Source organism: Asterias rubens, chromosome 8 (genome assembly GCF_902459465.1).
Source record: "Asterias rubens chromosome 8, eAstRub1.3, whole genome shotgun sequence".
Taxonomy (NCBI): Eukaryota; Metazoa; Echinodermata; class Asteroidea; order Forcipulatida; family Asteriidae; genus Asterias; species Asterias rubens.
In genome coordinates this window covers 19,575,162-19,595,597 of record NC_047069.1, presented here as the reverse complement: position 1 = coordinate 19,595,597, position 20,436 = coordinate 19,575,162, and the positions used below count along the sequence as shown (strand labels likewise).

At 38.6% G+C, this 20,436-nt stretch overlaps 2 protein-coding genes across 5 annotated transcripts in view; one reads left to right on the top strand and one right to left on the bottom strand.

Annotated features, from left to right (window-relative positions):
- The window catches only part of LOC117293705, a 30,857-nt gene that overhangs the window by 2,607 nt on the left and 7,814 nt on the right, over window positions 1–20,436 (bottom strand). The window contains exons 2-15 of the mRNA XM_033776118.1: window positions 14,169–14,326; window positions 13,728–13,932; window positions 11,982–12,043; window positions 11,029–11,088; window positions 9,601–9,712; window positions 8,953–9,111; window positions 8,107–8,151; window positions 6,741–7,895; window positions 5,574–5,696; window positions 4,750–4,867; window positions 3,703–3,856; window positions 2,058–2,120; window positions 823–895; window positions 172–225 (exon numbers count right to left, since the gene is read on the bottom strand). Coding sequence (XP_033632009.1) covers window positions 172–225; window positions 823–895; window positions 2,058–2,120; window positions 3,703–3,856; window positions 4,750–4,867; window positions 5,574–5,696; window positions 6,741–7,895; window positions 8,107–8,151; window positions 8,953–9,111; window positions 9,601–9,712; window positions 11,029–11,088; window positions 11,982–12,043; window positions 13,728–13,932; window positions 14,169–14,326 — 2,541 coding nt within the window. The remainder of the gene's footprint in view (window positions 1–171; window positions 226–822; window positions 896–2,057; window positions 2,121–3,702; window positions 3,857–4,749; window positions 4,868–5,573; window positions 5,697–6,740; window positions 7,896–8,106; window positions 8,152–8,952; window positions 9,112–9,600; window positions 9,713–11,028; window positions 11,089–11,981; window positions 12,044–13,727; window positions 13,933–14,168; window positions 14,327–20,436) is intronic.
- On the top strand, window positions 14,578–19,731 carry LOC117293709 (tripartite motif-containing protein 59-like). 4 transcript variants are annotated; one of them, XM_033776126.1, is made up of 4 exons: window positions 14,578–15,312; window positions 16,747–17,275; window positions 18,638–18,747; window positions 19,062–19,731. In XM_033776126.1, the coding sequence occupies exons 2-4, from the start codon at window positions 17,239–17,241 to the stop codon at window positions 19,179–19,181; spliced, it is 267 nt and encodes an 88-aa protein (XP_033632017.1). In that variant the 5' UTR covers window positions 14,578–15,312; window positions 16,747–17,238; the 3' UTR covers window positions 19,182–19,731. The 4 variants fall into 4 exon arrangements, 3 of the variants coding, with proteins under 3 accessions (XP_033632017.1, XP_033632016.1, XP_033632015.1); XM_033776125.1 differs by having other exon boundaries at window positions 16,747–18,154; XR_004519466.1 differs by lacking the exon at window positions 16,747–17,275.

Sequence of the window (20,436 nt, the reverse complement as noted above, 5' to 3'; positions counted from 1 at the left end):
AGTCACACAAATTTAAAGTGGCAAAAACCAATGCAGTCAAGTAAGGACTGAAAACCCAATCCAAATAGTGCCGCGGTGGGATTCAAACCAGGGTCTTATAGGTGGAAGGCGAGGCAAGATACCAGACCACCGGGAAAGGGTCACCTGTGTAAGTAACAATTGAATGGTTACCTTCGGTGCCTCAAAGCACGCTGGGCAGTTCTCTGGTATCACTGGAAGGAGGGCCTGCAAAAGAAAACGGCATTTTGGGGGTTTATGAATTTTAAAAATACACTGGAACAAAAAAGTAACAGTTGACCCTTCACATGAAATAGCTTATTACATTCATGATGCATACAGACCATATTGGTTGGCAAATGCCATAGAAATGTGCACTAAGCTAATGCAAAAGCGCGTCTGCGCCCCGCTGCTTTTAGCCACATACAAAGCAGCGCAGTGTTCCCTAATTTTGCAAGCCAAACTGTTTGTGCGCACGTGCAATTTGCAATTTACATATTTCATGGGAAGGGTCTAATGATGATCAACAAATGTCTGCTATTACAGTACCTAAGCTATTGTCAAAGTATAAAATAAAAATACATGCTGTCAAATTCATTACAAACAAAATTAAAATAAACCACAAGGAAAACTGACTGCAAATTTTAAAAAATAATTTTGTGTTGAACACAGCAAAACTGACGAGAGCCGGCACATTAAAACAGTGGTCAAAGGCTCAATTCCTGCTCCAGTAAATTTGTTTAACCCATATTTATAAATACAAATAAATCAAAGGATAAATGATACTGTTTTATATCTGAATGAATCCAGAGGTATCTTTTTTACCTTTTCTGCAAAATCTCTGAGATCTCTTTCCCTGGTGTAAACAAATGGCCTGATAACCCTCAGATCACCTTCCCTGTGTGAAAATAACCCAAAGCTTTTAAAATTACAGTCAATCATAGAGAATTTAAGCCAATCAGAGACGGTTAATAGACCGATCCAATAGGCTCCGCCCACAACGCACGCGTGTGCAAGACCAATTGAGCCTCTCCAATGCCTTTTCTGCACAACTCTACCGCGCATGCCAAGCACACGCACGCATGTCGGACTTGATTTGTCGGACCTTCGTTGCGTTGTGATTGGTCAATACGCAATGGGGCGGAGCTTAATGGATCGGTCTATTACACTCAATCAGAGAAAATTACATGAGTTGTATCTTAGAAATATGCCTGTGGCCATTCACAACGAAATCACAGCTTTGGCTTAGGTGTTAGAAAAGTTTGAAAAGGTATATTTTTCAACGAGGGTCAAAATGTATGGCCAATAAATTGTGTTTGCACTTATCTATTTATTTCACTTCTTTACAAATAGTATAATGGTACTGGGTCATTCCATGTCAAATCAACCAGTGGTCCCCAGGTGACCCCCTCAGATTTTGATGAAACTTCATCAGAATGATTGGATGTGGACAAATGAACACATACAAAAAACACATACAAAAAACTTTACTGAAAACTGGTTGATTTGACACGGAATGACCCTACTGCAGGATACTGACTAATATTTATCTGGAAATTTATACAAGAAAACTACTGCTAGTAAACTTTTAGGTACATCCTTGTATTAAGGTTGTTTTGGAGGAGTGTAGGGGCGGAGTTCAATCAATTGTAACATCTGTATAGCGCCATATTCCAACAATCATTGCTCATGGCGCCGTACAGTAAGCTCTTGTAAACACTTCTCCCACAAGAGTTTTATACATGGTGTACCAACAAATTTACTACGTATATTTTGTCCAAAACATGCAAAGCTTCAAACATACTCAAGTTTCTACAAATGTTTTCTAATAATATTTGCTAAAATTTAAAATCTGCACTTGACTTCAAGAAAGTTAAATTAATTTATTACATTTTTTAATTAGTCAATCAAAATTAGACTGAGAAAACTACATGAGTTTCGTCTGACATTAGTACCTGATATGTAACATTTACTCCTGAAAATCTTCGTGTTTGGGAAAACAAAAATTGAACACTCGATATGTTCTGAAAGTTACAAAGTTTCAGTGGATTTCTACTTACTTGACTGTATAGTTGGCTTTCATAGTTCGCAGAAGACCATTGTGAAAAACAGACATCAGGAAGCTGAAGAAAAAAATGTGTTAAAAATCATAATTAGCCTGATATTTTGATTTGAGAAAGTAATTTCACAAAAAATACCCCTCTTCAAAGTGTAAAACAATTCTAAGCCTCTCTAACTTCAAAATTAAACGCATTTATTTGTTTATACTAAAGAACTTATTGCAATTAAACTCTAAATTTAAAAACATGTAAAATGTTACTAAAGTCAACTTCTAATTCGAACATATATACAGTATAGACATAGGCCTACAGCTAAATGAGAAATACAAAATCAAAACAACTGCAATTGTGAAGACAAATAATCTTAATAATGATAAGTATTTATAGAGCACCCTTTATGAGGGTCTTAAGGGCACACAACAATCAACAAAATCAACAGAAATCAACAAAAAGCAGGGAAAAGAGATAGAATTATACAAGAAAAAAATATTATATCTTCTAGACCCACCCCCCCCCCCCCCCCCACCATAAAAAAACAACCCAAAACAACAACAAGCATTTGATGAACACAAGTTATAATACCGGTATATGAACATTTAACAAACACATAAATGTTATAATATGAACATTTGACAAACACATAATATGAAGTAAATATGTGTGGTAATCCTTGTGGGTTCAATCCTACTCTAGCAAATTTTTCTTTGGTCAACGTTAACTGCAATACAAAATCAAATAAAGATTAAAGATAAAAGATTGAAATATTTTATTGTCATGATAAAAAACATGAAATTTGTCTTCTCTATAGACAACAAGAGTAAAATTACAATTTACAGATATATACAAATATAGAGATAAAAATTTGTGGGGACTGCTCAGAGAGTTTCTCCCAAACATCCTCTAAGAGATGTAACCCTTTATAGACCACAGCGGCCGCAAATGGCTTGTACTATCCCATAGCCGCAAGATCTGGATGTGGCTGCAAGATCTGGGCCAAACTTCATAAAAGCCTGTTAGAACAAAAACCTGCTAAGCACAGAAAACAATTGTTAGCAAAAATAGGCTACCAGCCAAAATACCGTACGTTTACTGTTGCTGTGACTGGTACGCTCATTTATTGCTTAGCAAAGGAATTTGCCAAGCATAGTTTTCTGCTAAACAGCTTTATGAAATTGGGCCCTGATCTTCATGTATTTCAACTCAACTACAAAGGTCAAAGTAAAGGTCATGACCTGCATTGATATGTTTCATTGTTCTTCAAGTTAATAAAGTATCCATGTTTCTAAAGGAAACCAAAGTTCTATTTTTAGAGAAATTACGTTTGTCCGTATGGTGATGATTATACAAAAAAGGTAGATCTCTAAAGGGTTAATATTGGGTGCATTCAATTAGCTTCCCCGTGTCGACCTTGCGGTGCTCACTCAGGTGAGCCCCTGACAAGAGCTAATCGAACGATCACTCAACCTCTCGTGGTGACATCATGCACCTGGGGCCAGCCCCAAAGTGACCCATTCCACAAGCAGGGCACTCCGAGCTGACCCAGGTGAGCCCCTGGAATGACATCAAAGCTATTCGAAGGTACCGGGGACAGGCCGGGGTTGACCCAGGAAAGCTAATCAAATATACCCATTGAGGAAAAATATACCTCTCCGCTAAATCATCAAGATGTTGCCCCATGGCCAGGACGTTGTACCCTTCTCTCCTAGCGCAGGCATAAAGACGACCTCGCTTCATCCTTGAGCAAAAGCTACAGATGGAATCACAACCTCCTTCCAGACTTGACGCGGTGTCTATGATACCTGGAAGAAAACATTCAACATCAGTAATGATGATATAAAAAATAATAACCTGTTTTTTTGTAGGGCTTTTCACACCCGAGGGGCGTCTTAAAGTGCTTCCAACACTATGACCCCTTAGGTCACTGAGCCTTAAATCATTCCTTAAACAATCTCAGCTCACTGGGGAGTATACAGCCCGTGCAACAAGCTAAATCAATCATAAGAACCATTTCTGCCCTCACAGGTACCCATTTACCCCTTGGTGGAGAGAACAAAGTGTCCAGACTACCGACTACTCTTCACCAAGGGGTATAAATGGGTACCTGCGAGAGTAGATGTTGACATTGTGTATGAAAAAGCCCTTAGGAGCGCCATGGTAGCCTGGGGTTGTATACTCCTCAGGGAGCTGAGAAAGATTAAAGGAATATTATTGGCCCAAAGACCAGGGCACTAATGTAAAGAGTAGAGTGTCATGGCCGAGTGGTTAAGAGCATTGAATTCAAGTTCTGGTGCGAGTTCACCGGAGTGTGGGTTCGAATCCCGGTCGTGACACTTGTGTCCTTGAGCAAGATACTGTACTATAATTGCTTCTCTCCACCCAGGGGAATCAATGGGTACCTGCGAGAGGGTAGAGGTTGATATTGTGAATGAAAGAGCCTTTGGAGCAATATACACTCTTGCTCAGGTTGTATACTCCCAAGTGAGCTGAGAAACATTCAAAAGGGATTACCAGGGCACTAATTTAAAGCGCACTGATACGGTTATTGTGAAATGCACTATATAAGAATTGGTTATTATTATTAAAGTGCACAGATACGTTGTTGTATAAACTCTTCTACATAAAAACTGGCTAGTTTGTGACCACACTGTGGAGACAACCTCTCTCCAAAAGACGTTCTTCAAATCTTACTTACTCTGCTCCTCGTAAAAGTATGGCACTCCCAGGTTGGCCAAATATGGTATTAGAGGTCGAGGGTCATAGGCCAATGTCTGTGGGTCAACTGTTACCCCACCAATCTCAAAACAGATTCCCTGCAACAACAAAAAGTAAGTTAGTTTTCCAATTCAATGCAGTTCTGTAATTTTTTTACCTTTGTAGATTTCACACATCTGAAATTAATTCTAAGGAAAAAACACATCAAGATAAAAACTTAATACATATACTTTAAGTCCACAGTACACAGGCCATGGCGTTTCCTGATAACAGATTGTGCTCGTCTTGTGCATATTTGAACTTCCAGAATTTTAAAAAGAATATTTGATTAAAAAAAATTATGTACTCTTTGTTCCTTGGCATTAATGTGAGACTTTGAGGTGCTAGGTGGCAGCAGACTTACCAGGTAAATTTCCATTGTTTACGTAATTCTGAGCATGCGCACATTACTGAGAACAATGGATTTTACCTGGTAAGTCTGCTGCCACCAAGCGTCCCGAAAGTCCCCCATTGCATTGAGAATATTTTTATTCCCAATGGAAAAGATGCCAGTCCATCCCAGATTACTCCCCAGCTCTCACCGGTACCCATTTGTACTTCTAGGTGGAGAGAAACAATAATTGATCAAGTGCCTTGCTCAAGGTCACAAGTGTCACAACTGACCAGGCCAGGATTCGAACCCACATTCTTTTTTTTTTACAGAACTTGAGTCCCCCCGCTCTAGACCGCTCGGCCACCACACCCACAGGACTTGTGGTACCAGTGTATAGGCAGGTTTAAAGTTTGTTTTAACAGAGTGCATACCTTGCTTTTTGCGTAGAATTGGTACTGTCTGAGTGTATGTAGAAGTGAGAGACTGTCTTTGCCTCCAGAGAGACCCACCAAGACGCGATCTCCATCTTCTATCATCTTGTATTCCTCAAGGGCCTATAGGAGAATTAAAAGGCAAATCATAATAAAAAGAGGATCCATCTTCTCCCAATATCTTCAAGAATCATCTATAATCTCTTGCTCATTGTTTTCAAGTCTCTTAATGGTCAAGGACCTGCTTACATCCTAGACATGCTCAACATCTACATAACCACCTCGCAACATTCGTTCTGCAAACAGATATCTTCTTCAAGAAATCAAGTCTAATCGCACTTGGGGGACAGATCTCTTTCTGTTGCAGCACCATGTCTCTGGAATCAACTACCTCTTCACATCAAAACATCCACTTCTATTCACTCTTTCAAAACATCTCTCAAAACACACCTCATGTCAATAGATCCATTCATTGGAATTTAATCTGTTCTTTGTGTTTTTTGTTTTAATAGCGCCCTGAGCACTTTTGTGGATATGTGTGCTCTATAAAACTTTGTTATTATTATTATTATTAATATTATCTTTGATATAATATTAAATGAACATAGAATGCAGAGGCTTACGATACTTTTCTCACCCTTATAAGACCCTCAATAAGTGTGTGGTGTTTTAGTTAATCTTCCCGGGCCCACTTTTATACAACTGCCCACGTGCAAAAAGTAGTTAAGCACAATAAAACTAGGCTTATCAGAATGGGGTTACCAGCCAAAAAACTATGTCACATGTTCAATTTGTGATTGAAATCCTGCTTATTTCTGCTAAGTCGGGCAATATTTTCTGGTGCAATAGCTCTATGAAATTGGGCCCAGCTGCTTTTAAGCATAAAAAATAGCTAAAGCCTCGAGAAAGACTCTGCTTGGGTCAACATCAGGCCAATTACAAAAATAATTAAAACTGCAAGATATTAAAATAGATACAAGTAAATTGTAGGTAAAAAAAAGTTGCAATAAAAAATATTAAAAAAACAAAAACAAAAAAACAACACAGTGCCTCCTGAAGGATTGAGAAGAAAAAAACCGAAAAAAAAAACCAGCTAGAACTATATCTGGTTGCTCTGCAAAAAAAGGAAAAACCAATGATTAGCACAAGAACTAAATATTACATTACCTGTACTGTCGGCTTAAAGATATTCTTTGGTGGTTTTTGAAAACCTGATTTGCTTCCAGGAATTCCACTCTTCCTGCTCTCAGTTTTCTTTGGAACACCAGTCGTTGTCCTTTGTGGTTCCACAGATCCATTTTCAACTTGTGTGGTATCTTCTTCTTTGGATGAAGTTAATGCAGTGGAACCTCCTGGTTTTTTATCGTCAGATTCAACAGAGCTATCCACAGAGTGATGGGTTTCTATTGGATGATTACTCCCCGCTTTTTGTAGTTGATCCAAATTTGATACAAAATGGTTGGATTTAGGACTTAGTGCATAAGGTTTGTTATCGATTTTTTCTGATGCTAAAGACAACGCAGCGTTACCCGCAGAGCTATCTGTTTGCGGGGTTGTTACAACGATGGAAGAATTAACAGCTGAGGGTCTGGGATGCGCTACGGCAGACCTAGAGAGTGATTCATTAATTCCAATATTTGTCAGTTTGGTTAGATTGTTTACTTCCGATAGGTCTTCCTCAACATTTGATACCCTGCATTGACCGCTTGTCAAATTTCTCTCAATTCCAGATTTGTCACCGATGCACAACGAGCTGTTGCGACTGGCAGCTTTGTCAAGATCACAAACTGATTCTTGCAGCAAATCCGTCCGAGGGTCACTCACAGCATCCACCATCGTATCGTCCCTATGACCTTCAACCCCATCGTCAGTTCTGTTTGTGATCGTAGATGATTCAGGCCATCTATCGCCACTCTCACCAACGAATCCTTCCTCAACGGTTTTTAGAAACAACTCTGCACATGACGATGTACAATCATCTTTTGACTCTACACTTACAAGGATTCTTGTGTGTTCTAAGACAGAACCACCCAAAGTTCTGGTCAAGTCTTCCGATGACTTCTTGAGACGATCCTCCTCGGCAAACCTCTCCTCCAAAGAGACTTCCTGAATCTGACCTCCTCTCTTCTCCACATTATCGACCCTGAAACTTTCTTTGTACTTGATGGGCTCAAAAGGAAGTTTTTTAGTATTATCATGGCCTTGTAGTTGTGATGTACTACTGCCTAGGAGATCTCTAGCCTCACTAGGCAGCATGAACCAACGGAGCTCTGAAGCCTTTTCGTCAAACAGTAATGTCTGGTCTGGTAACTGGACTCTGACCTACAAAAAAAAAAAACATTAAAAAAATTAAAAAATACAGAACTGTAAAAGAAAAAAATCAATAAAATCAATTAACCTGTAATTTTTTTTAACCAGCGAAAACTGGACACATCATACATCAAAACAATGTGCCTCTCCCAATGCCCTAATCTCTTAATTAGTCACACACTGTATTTAATCTACAAATTTATCATGACTGTTAAAAGTTTACCTTTTCTGCTCTCTTAAATATTTCCTCTGCAAGCTTCAGGCAGTCCTGGTAAACAGAAACGATATCAATCAATTCAGATTTAATGACAACTGAATCTTAATAACAATTAAAATGTCTTAATTACATTATGTTTCAAAGGCAGGTTTAAGAAGAAAATACTGCTTGACAAATTTCTTTGCTAAGCAAAAATTGAGAGGGGTACCAGCCACAACAATGCAAACTTATAACGTAAGTTTGGCTAGTAACCTAATTCTTGCTAAGCAATACTATTCTGTGCTTAGCAAGTTTTTTTTTATTACAGGCTTTATTAAATAGGGCCCTGGTAAGTTGCCAAGTAGAGCAGCAGCTGATTTCACGAAACACTAGGATCAATCCTATCTCGAGTTAGGACGAGTAACTAATCCTAACTTCGGATTAATCTTAAGGTCTGCATGCTACAGTGCAGGGTTGGGACTCGTCCAAAGTCCTATGATTAATCTTAAGTTAGGAAGAGTTTGGTGAAATCTACGGCAGTACCAAGTAACTCCAACCCCAAATCCCACAAGCCAACAGGTTACAATCCCGATCCCAGCCATATTTCGTTGGGCCCTTGTGCCCCCTTTTCAATGTTGGTTCTCATTGCACGGTTTTCGGCGCTCCCATCAACATTGAGCGAGGGGACAGGGGACGGAGAAGAGAATGTTTATTATCAGGAGGGAAGTGGAGGACAGGGAATGTTAATTGTAACATGTTCTGCGCCTTGAACACCCAGCAGGGTGGAAACATGCGCATTAATCTTATTATTACTACTATTATTAGTATTATTATTGCAAATGGGTGGCCCAAGTATTTTGGCCGGGATTGTACCTTATAATCTATTGGCAGCCGTCCTTTAGTCTTCTTCACGTTGGGTTCAGGGTAAGCCAGCTTCCCCGTTGTATAATTGATCGATCCTAACCATCGTCTGTCCTGGAAAACTTGGTGTCCCCTCTGCTTCCATTCACTTGTCTCTGGATTGAAAATATACTGGGGGAAACAAAAAAACACAATTTTTTTAATTTTAAAGCGAACAGGGATTGAATTTTTTGTTATATCTACACAAGTATATATACAAGAAAGTTAACCAAAGAATTGGAGTTGATGCCTACTGATAAACAATAATAATTATAATACAAACTTTTAAAGCGCACTTTCTAATAAACAAATTACTCAAAGCGCTACAGAAAAGACATTACAAAAGTGAACAAAATGCTCTCGGAAATTACACCAATGCAGGAATGTTAGTATTATTAAATAATAATAATAATAATACAGCATTTTTAAAGCGCACTTAATCTGTAAAACATTCAAAGGCGCTGGTCAAAGAAGAAGAAAATTTCACTCAATATCTGCATAGGCTAATCTGAAAAGAGTGGTTTTGAGAGAATGTTGGAATCGTGAGATGTCATGTGTGTCCTTGAGATGTTGAGGCAGAGAGTTCCAGAAGCGGGGTGAAATAAGAATTTATGTTCATACCTGAGGGAGCAGTTTCCATGCATGCTGTGCTGCCATGGTAACAGCTTCAATCACAAAGTCCACGCAGTCGTCGCTCATGAAATATGGCAGATTGATGCGGACAAAACCAGGTCTTATATTGAAATTGGATCAAAGATGTAACAAGAAGAAACAAAATGAGTAAAAACAAAATTCCCTGTACCTTTACTTGTACTGAGTAGTGATTATACAGTGCTTATGTACACACATCGGTGTTAGGGTATAACCAAATAGTGTTCTTTATCCCTAATGCAGATTTAAGATCGAGCAAAACCTTGACTGTTTCTTATATTTCTGCACTTCACTATTCTTAATGCAGGCCTGGTATTTCATCTTTAAGATGGCAAGGCAAGTTTCATTTTGCAAAGGGCACTTCCATTGGAACATTTTTAGGTCTATGGGAGCATCAAGGGGCACCAAGGCAAAGACCAGGCCAAGAGAGACAATGGCCTCCATTTCCTTTCCTGTGGATGCATTCGTTTACTTATATTTATTTATAAAGAGTAGATAAAACAAACATAGTCCCAAGTATGATAAAGGACACCAGCATGAAGTTGTGTACAATGTAACAAATTAAATGAACCAAAATATTACCAATAGAAAAATTGTACATTTTTAAAATAAGACAGCATCATACAAACTAGAAATATTAACACAAATGAACATTTATATATTGTCCATCCATGAAACATTCTCATGGGTGCATGTTTAACAATCTAAAAATAACAAAAAGTACACACAAGTTACACATCTTAAAATCTTAGTGAAAGCAGGTTAAACTGTTAAAACAGAATGACCAGGATATTCTTTACTTTGATTTGAATACACCAACAATTAACATATGTGCCGTCGCTCAACCAACTGAGTTATCTACAATCCAGGCCAAAATGCTTGGGCCACCCCCTGTCCACTTCCCCTGACAATAATCATTCTCTCCCCCGTCCCCTCGCCCAATGTTGACTGGAATGCAGAAGAAGACCGTGCAATAATGACATTGAAAGGGGGGGGCAGGGGGGCCCAACGAGATATTTGGATTGTAGCTCTAATATTGGTAGTCTCACTGTTTGCCCTTTGCAAAAATCCGCCATGTGTGTGTGTGTGTGTGGAGTTACAACTTAATGGTTCATTCATACTGCATTAATGTATCTGTTTGGATGTAAGTGTCATTACATTGTTTTCTATTTACTGTTGTTCCAAATTCAAGGCTCCACACGCAAATGGCGAATACATTTTACTTTTAAGCTTTCGAGAAAGACTATGCATGGTTTGAAACGTCAGGCAGATAACCATTTTTTGCATTTATACCAAAGGTCCTTTTGGTGAGCAATTCTTGCAACAGCTAAATATATATTTTAATTTTTTTTCTTTTTACATTTACTTAAAAAAGTCAAAAATAACTGAACACTCTACCTGAGAATCTCTTTCTCCGAGTATTCCGTATAGCGTCGCAGATGCACTCTGTCAAGTCGACTGGAGAAAGAAATATGTCATAATCAAGTGAAATGAATCAGTTGCTTAAGCATAATAAAAATAGCTAAGCACAACAAAATTGTGCTTACCAGAGTAAGTATACCAGCCAAATGAACCATGGCCCAATTCCATACAGTCTGTAAGCATAAACACTTGCTGAGCACACAACAAATCTTGCTTAACAGAGACTGGTTGCAAGCCAAAATTCCAAAAAGTTTACATTGTTGCAATGGTGTCCCACTCATTATTTGCTAAGCAAAAAAATTTGCTAAGCAGTATTTTCTACTAAACAGCTTTATGAAATTGGGCCCATGTTACACATGTACAATCTCTGACTGCAGAAAGAAGGTTGTTTTGCAATATTTTCTGCATAATCAGCTCCAAAGAAGATAATTGCAATATTGGTGAAATTCGACAAACAGCCTAGAGGAGGTATTTGCGTACGATGCAAACTTAAAAAATTATGCCGAAAGATAAGGTACAATCCAGGGAAATTAGACTTATCTGAAATAAATCTTACCTTAAACAAATCAAATCGATTGTGTTTAAGTCTAATTCAATGCATATTACATGAATGTTAACTAGAAGTTGTGAACATCAATGTAAAACTGATTTTTTTAAAAAGCAGGCAACAAAACATAGCCAAAAACACAGAAGGGGATCATTGTGGACCTAAGGAAAAACTTAGTGCTTGAAAACACTTAGGTTTTTAAACTAATTTATTGCAACTGCGATGACCGAGTGAGATTCAATTTTCTTAGCTTTGTTTTTTATTTGTATGTTGGTTAATAAATAATTGTTAATACTGATGTTCCAAAAACCAGTAATGTTAACTTGCTTTCAAATGTCGTTAATAAAATAAAAATACATCTTTAATTTGTCTTAAATCTTACCCATCTTCAAGTAACGCTGCCTCAATTTCTTTGGCGAGCTTCTCATTAATGCCAAGCAAATCCTACAAAAGAAATGTGCCAAAGTATCTTCAGAAGATGTTGTAAAAGGCAGTGGACACAATTGCCTGGAACTCAAAATAATCATTAGCATAAGACCTCACTTGGTAATGAGTAGTGAGGAGAGGTTGATAGTATAAACATAGTGAGGATAGGCTCCCTCTGAAGTGCCTAGTTTTCTAGAAAGAGGTAACTTTCCACAAATTTGGTTTCGAGACCTCAGATTTAGATTTTGTTGTCGCAAAATCAAGCATCTGAGAGCACACAACTTTGAAAAAGGCGGTTTTCTTTCATTATTATCCCGCAACTTTGACAACCACCTGAGTTCAAATTTTCACAGGTTTGTTATTTTGTGCATATGTTGAGATACACCAAGTGAGAAGTCTGGTCTTTGACAATTACCAATAGTGTCCAGTGTCTTTAAGTTTAACTGAGATGTTTAAACCTTTAAATTGAATTGCCTGCACACACTAGGAAATTGAACTTGATGACAACAAAAAGTTGTGACCTTGAAAAGAAAGTGCATACACAAACTATTTATCATTTTGTAGGCTTTTTGTCGGGAAGATATAAAACAATCTTGACTATAAAAAGTTAACAAACAAGTTAGTCATTTGGAGTTGAACTAAGGGAAATTGACAGAAGCAGAAATTGAACCCGAGTCCTCAAGAATTATGTCCTGGCGCTCTATCGTTTGAGCCATCTAGCCCTATTGTAGGTGGTGTCCTTATTAGAGATACCCCCCCCCCCCCCCCGAAAAAAATTGGGAGAGTACCAACATAGGGCTAGATAGCTTACTTGGTAGAGCTCAAGCACATTTAAGGCAGTGGACACTATTGGTAATTACTCAAAATATTTAGTAGCATAAAACCTTTCTTGGTGACGAGTAGATGGGAGAGGTTGATAGTATAAAACATTGTGAGAAACGGCTCACTCTGAAGTGACATAGTTTTCGAGAAAGAAGTAATTTCCCACGAATTTGATTTTGAGACCTCATTTCATCAACCATCTAAACGCACACAACTTCGTGTGACAAGGGTGTTTTTTCTTTCATTGTTATCTCACAGCTTTGACAACCGATTGAGCTCCAATTTTCACAGGTTTGTTATTGTATGCATATGTTGAGATACACCAACTGTAAAGGCTAGTCTTTCACAATTACTAATAGTGTCCACTGCCTTTAAAGGATTAGGTACTTTTTGTAACACAAAAAAACACAAAAAATAATGTAGACAGATTTACATTAAACTTACACCATTTGAAGATTATGATAGTAGAAAACTTACCTTAAATTATTAGTTGCTGAGGTGCTATAGTTTATGAGAAATTAGTAATACGGTAATATGTTTTACATGCTGAAATTATTGTTTGTCTCATGAGATAACAATTATTTTTGTGACTTTGCTTACTCATTTCTCAAAAACTACAGCACCTCAGCAAGTAATATTTTAAGGGAAGCTTTCTACTATCATTATCTTCAAACTGAGTGAGTTTAATGTAAACCTGTGGACATTGTGTTTTATTTCCTACAAATAGTACCTAGACCCTTTAGTCTGGAAGTTGCAGTTCCAATTCTCTTGTACGTTTTGTTTTTTGTTCAACCCCACATTAGTTAAAATTTACCCCATCAGTTTTCCCTTCTAATATCACTTGAGTACAAAAAACTAGTCCATGTAGAACAAGGTATACCTGGGCATAGGGGCCAGCGCATGCACATCCTCCTCGCGCCTGTAGACCAAACACATCATTCAGAACAGCACAGACAAAGTTGTGGTGCAAAAATTGACCGGTTGTCGGGTGGCGGATAAGAAATGAGAAAATGGGCAGACGGGGAACCACTGTGTTGCCTAGCAGGACGAGATTGGTGCAATCTGTCCATTTTGACAGGGCTTTCCTGAAAATTAAAAACAATAAATACAAAATGGTTCAAACTCTGATGGTATGCTACTCACACAAAAAACCTTCAACAAAAACTCATGGGGCATGTTCCTCCTTTATAACTAGGCCCAAACGCAAAGAGCCATGAAGCACAAAATTTAGTATGCATCAAATAATCTTGCTTAGCAGAAATTGTTTACCAACGAAAGTGTCATATTGATCATGCAACAGTATTTGTATAATATTTTCAACCTGCATAATTCATGTTCCCTGGCCATGATGTTATCTGCCCCTATGGCCTCCTTGAGTTGGAAGACCAAACCAGCTCGCACTGCCCCGACAATAGAGGGCGTTCCACCTTCCTCGCGCATCTCCACTTGCTTCAAGTAACGATGGTCGTCACGACTCACCTGTAGCAGAAGAAACAAGAAGGTGATTTAAAAAGAATTTAATTCAAGCTCTCATTGAACATTCAAGTTTATCTGATCAAAACTCCGGGCCAAATTTCATGGCTCATGGCCCAGTTTCATGAAGCTGTTAAACAGAATATTCGGCTTTACAAATTTCTTTGCTTAACAAAACTTTTGTCGACCACCAGCCTCAACAATGCAAACATTAAAATGTAACTTGGAAAGGTGGCCTGTTTCTGCTAAGCAATTTACTATTCTGTTGCTTAGTGAATTTTTGTGCTTATAAGCTTTATAAAATCACCATTCTTCGTTTACAGGGCAAGCGTCGCAATTCTGGGGTAGCTGTGTAAGCTAAGAATACATGGGGTATGCACATATGCACAAGCAAAAAATCTCTTATAAAAGCACAACATTTCTTGCTTGCCTTCCATGAGCTCTGATTCTTTGCTTACAGAAGCAGAGCCATGAACATGGGCCCTGGTATTGTCTCCATTTGAGTCTGGGTTTAGAGAAATGTATGTACTCATGTACCATCAGGCATGCCATACTGGCTTTATAGTTAACTCTGTTTGCACCATCAGGCATGCCATAGAATCTCTAACCTTTGTGACCCCTTCCCAGTCTATAGTTATGTTCCAAAAGTCAAGTTGGGCAGAAGATAAGGATGTATTTGTACTACCAAGCCCTGCATACTCATGACACATTAGCCTAAGTGGAGTGTTGAGTTGTGTTCTACGACTACTTCATTGAGAGTTGAAAAAGCTATCACACTCTGAGATATTTTTTTGGACTCCCCTAAACAGGGAATTTTCCGCTCTACCACTCCAACAACTCCATCCAAGCGTCTTATTATCAACATCATTGTTCGTGTCTTTATCATTTTTATCTGTATATTTTTAAACCATCTTTGGGATTGTGCCACGGCAGGAGTTGTGGGTGACCCAGTAGGCCGCACAAAAGGGGTACTGGAACAAACTACCGGTTGGGTGAGTTGACAATAATTCTGTAAACTTAAAGTTTAATATCCAGTCTTGAAACTTGTGCTCTTGAGCAAGGTATTTCACACTAGACATGCATGAAATAAGATTTTAAAGGCACTGGACACGAGTGATAATTACTCAAAATAATTGTTAGCATAAAAACGCACTTGGTGCTGAGCAATGGAGAGATGTTAATAGTATAGAACTATTGTTAGAACATTGTGAGAAACAGCTCCCTCTGAAGTAACAGGGTTTTTAAGAAAGAGGTAATTTCTCACTCAAACCATAAAATACTTCATGACTGAAGCCTTTTATTAGGCATCTGAAAGCGCAACAAAGGGTGTTTTTATCTTTCATTATTCTCCTGCAACTTCGATGACCAATTTGAGTCCAAATTTTCACAGATATGTTCGTGTATGCATATGTTGGAATACACCAAGTGAGAATACTGGTCTTTGACAAATACCAAAGGTGTTCAGTGTTATTTTATTTACAATTACCAAACTGTCCAGTGTTATTTTCTGCACATTTTTGGATACATCAAGTGAGAATACTGGTCCTTGACAATTACCTAGGTGTCCAGTGCCTTTAACAGAGACAACTTAGACTATCTACTAGTTCTGTTTTTATCAGCCAAGAACGCACTCTTCTACTTTTAAAGACAGTTCATTCTTAAACGAGCGACGCTAATGCGACAACATTCGTTTTTCGTTCATATACCCGCCCGCCCCCCCCTAAGAAAAAATAGCAATCATAAATAAATAAATAAAAGTAAACATAATAATTATACAAAACAATATTAATTCCTGGATACGGGTCTGACTCAGTGCATCACCAGAAATCGGGAACAACAGGTTTGGAAAAAATGTGGACTATTTCTTTCTCCCTTTGGTGATTGCTTTCCATTCTTTCAAGAAACTTTAAAGGCTCAGGGAGGTTTTTGAGAAGATCCCCCAAATCAGGAAAACCCCTGAGTAATCAAACACTTGATTGCAGATCACCAGTTATACACATTACTAATATAACTCTCTGTCAGGGCACAGGTTTTCCAATGGAACAATGCATGTCTGGCAATGACATAAGCCTTGGCTTACATAAATAATATAAGTTATCACGACTTAATGTTCTTCTCGACTTAATATATTCGTTCATCCATCACACAAACACTGTTTGTTACGTCTGTTACGTTATTAATCTTCATGCAATAAGCACCGGAAGGTTAGTATGCCTTTTTGTGTGTTTACTGTAAGCAGCGCTATGAAATGGAAATCGCGCAGTAAGCATAAAATCAGCCATTATATAAGCAGCTCTATGAAGTTGGGCCACTGTGTCACCGCAAACTAAATACACATTGATACCTCACCATGCAATACCTCGAAATCCACATAGTTAATTTATGTTATAATGGTTTATTTTGAGGTTTTTATAAATCAATTTCAGTGCAAGATACTTGGAAGCAACTGCAAGAAAAATGGAAGAGGTAAGCGGTGTACCCGTGTTGGATAACATCAGAAAAGCGCAGTTGCAATGCCTGATTTGCTACTCCCAGTACATCAACCCCAAGACCCTGACTTGCGAACACAGTTTCTGCAAAAACTGTCTAGAAGAAATGATGGAAGCCCATCCAACAAAAAGCATTTCATGTCCCGTCTGCAGGAGAGAAACCTCTTTACCAGAGGCAGGAATTGCTGACCTCCCAAAGAGCTTTTCATTAATTAGTTTGATGGAAACTATTGCTGAACAACAGCGGCTTGTTGAGCATCATGGTCTTAATGGTCAAACTGTATTAGATAATATCAGCAAAGCGCAGCTGGAATGCCCGATTTGCTACTCGCAGTACATCAACCCCAAGACTCTGACTTGTAAACACAACTTCTGCCAAAACTGTCTTGAAGAAATGAGGACAGCCCATCCTCTGGAAGAAAACATTATATGTCCCATCTGCAGAAAAGAAACGTCTTCACCAGAGGTAGGAATTGATGACCTCCCCCAGAGTTTTTTCTTAATTAACTTGATAGAAACTATTGCCGAACAACAGCAGCTTGTCAGATGTCTTCAGACTAAGATAAATTGTCAAGATTGCGACGAGGAAGATGAAGCTGTCAGCTACTGCCTTGATTGTCAGGAATTTCTTTGCGAGGTTTGTGACAATGCGCACCAACGTAGCAAAAGAACAAAAGGTCATGAAAAAGCTTCAATCGACCATCTACGCTCTGGCAAAGCAAGTTTTAAAAAGAACTCTCAGCTTCTCACGAACGTACCAAAATGTGGAAAACACACCAACCAGAACAAGATTTCTATTGCAAGACTTGTTCCCTAATGGTATGTGCTTCATGCACCCAGGATCATCGAATACCGGTCCATAAAGTCTTTGGTTTATCACAAGCCACCGAATCAATCAACAATATCATTAATGAACACATCAGAAAAGGAGAGGAGTGCCTACAAAAGTTTTCTAATAAAAGACAACTTCTTGACATGTTATCCACTGAACACCAAGAAAGTATAAAGCAAAAACACAAAATTATCACTGATGATGCAGACAGAAAAGTTGCTGAACTCCGTAGAGAGGAACAAAAACTTAAAGACAAAGTGACACGATTCTGTTACCAAAAGGGCAATCAATTTCAATTAGTTAAGGCCTGCAATAGTATAAAAGAAGAAGAGTTAAAGATACAGCTGGAAAAGGTGAAAAATGACAGAAAGCAAGTCCATGACTTTGATCTTCTGGAATTCCAAAAGAGTGTTGTGCAAGACATAAAAAAACCTATTACCTATGTGTCTGGATGTGTCTGCTTGAATTTTCAAGATTTCAAAAAAAGTTCTGACTTCACTGATGAAGAAATCTGTGAGTATATTGATCAGTCATCTTTAAGTTTTGGAATGAAAACCACATCCATATAAAAACTTTTCACACATGACCCATGTCCACATTTACATCCATGTGTGTGTACTCTCTTAATAATCAACGATAAAAGGATTTGGGTACTTTTTGTAACACAAAACACAATGTCCACAGATTTACATTAATTTTAAACAATGTCACCAAAATATGTTGTACATGCTTAAAAACATTTTGCCTAGCTGAGACAAAAATTATTTTTGTGACTTGTTTTACTCATTTCTTAAAAAAAAAAAAAGCACCTCAGTAAAAAATATTTTAAGGAAAGCTTTCTACCATCATTATCTTCAAACCATGTAAGTTTAATGTAATTCGACATTGTGTTTCGTGTCCTACAAAAAGGACCCAGACCCTTCAACTTTTTCTAAAGCAAGGCTGTTATAATCCTTGGTCAATAAATAAAATTAAACCTCCCTGTTTTAAAATTAGATCTGATGTTTGGGAAAAAGAGGAACATGACTGACTCCGAGATTTTAGATATGATGAAAGTTGGCACAAGGGTGGTACGAGGAAAGAAGTGGCACTGGAGGTGGTCTCAGGTAGGAAACAGTTAAGTTGCGTGTTATGGTTTACAAGGTTCTGCGGGACATATGCAACCAATCAAATCAAGAGCACTAGGTCCAACCCCTTCTCTTTTTGATAAGTGCACTGGGTTCTTTTAGTACATTACACAACACACGGGACCAATAGCTTTACAAAAATGTACATCCCAGTTCGAAGGGCAAAGCATCTTGGTTGAGTGTCTAGCGTAAGGACACAAGTGTCAAACCTGGGACTCAGTCTTCAATCCAATCCAAACCCAGTCTCCAATCAATCAATACCAAACTAAATGATGCTTTCTTTTATCTTCTAGGATGGTAGCCCACCTGGCGAAGGTACAATCATTGAAGCCCAAAATGAATGGGCATTTTACGTACGTTGGGATGAAGATAACACAGACCGTTATAACCCTGATGTTCTTGATCTTGCATAGCTCAGCAGTGTAAGAGTAACTATAAATATAAATATGAACAGTAACCTTGGGGGCACAACTATGAGTAAAAATCTCTTTTGAAGGAGTGGTGGCTCTGAAAAGAGCCGATTTGGTTTCAACGTTTTTAAGGAGAATGCTGGACTACTGGCGGTGGTGGAGCTTATGTATGGCTGGAGGGATGCACCTTTGGGCGGGAAGGATCAAAGCTGTTCTTGTCCGGTGAAGCGTGTGCGTTGGTTGATGGCTGGATGTGTGTGCGTTGGAGTGTGTCAGTGTTGTGGTGAGCTGCTGCTTGAGAAGTGGTGACCAGATGTCGTTGATGAAGAATCCGATGTCTTGTGGAACTGTGTTGTGAGCCTTGATCTTGATTGCCTCCCTTACTGTGCGTTGGTGCCAGAACTTGACTGGTGCGATGAGCTAGGTCGGAGACTTGGTTTGGGCTGGCTGAAGTTGAAAGACTTGTATCCATTGAGTTGTTATCATAAATTAATAAATACCTTGGACGGTTTCAAGTCTCTGATTGGTCAAAACCCGGTCACGTTTTGGAGTGTTAACGGTGGTATAAAGACCGGCATTGGAAAATAGCGAATAAGTGGCCACTAAATCAGCATACATTGTGTAAACCTTGCGCGTTGCACTGTATCGCACGCTTATATATCCATGTTAGTTTCATTGCAACTTTGCACACTTACGCGTACGCGCGCTGAAAATGTATCAATTTTGAGTGCGCTCGTGTAACATGTGTGCGCGTATAAACTGACGCCGAGCTCATGCGCGCATTTTAAAGCACAAGGAACAGCTATCGTCCAATCATTTGCCTCCTTTGACCCCAGTGAAGGCGCTGAACAGATCATTATTTCACAGAGTCACTGGTCTCAAAGATCAGTAGTGTGATTAACGCACGAAAGAGATGGGAACCATCAAAAGCTCAAATATGGCCCCTCGAGAGAAAAGTCACAAAATTTGGAAAATTTTAGCCGTTTAATTCCCTAAAAGAGGTATTTATTAATGGGAATAACAGTACCCGGTCTTCACTGCGTGGTAATGACCTTGGTTGGTGGCTGGCACTGTTAACGGACCTCGCCTCCGGCTCGGTTTGATAACAGCGCCAGCCACCAACGCGGTCATTACCACGCAGTGAAGACTGGGTACTCGCACTGTTATTCCCTAATTAATTATCATAAAAACTTACTCAGAAAGAAGCACTGCAACTGTTGATAATCAATTACATTAATTATTGAGAAACAAATCCTTT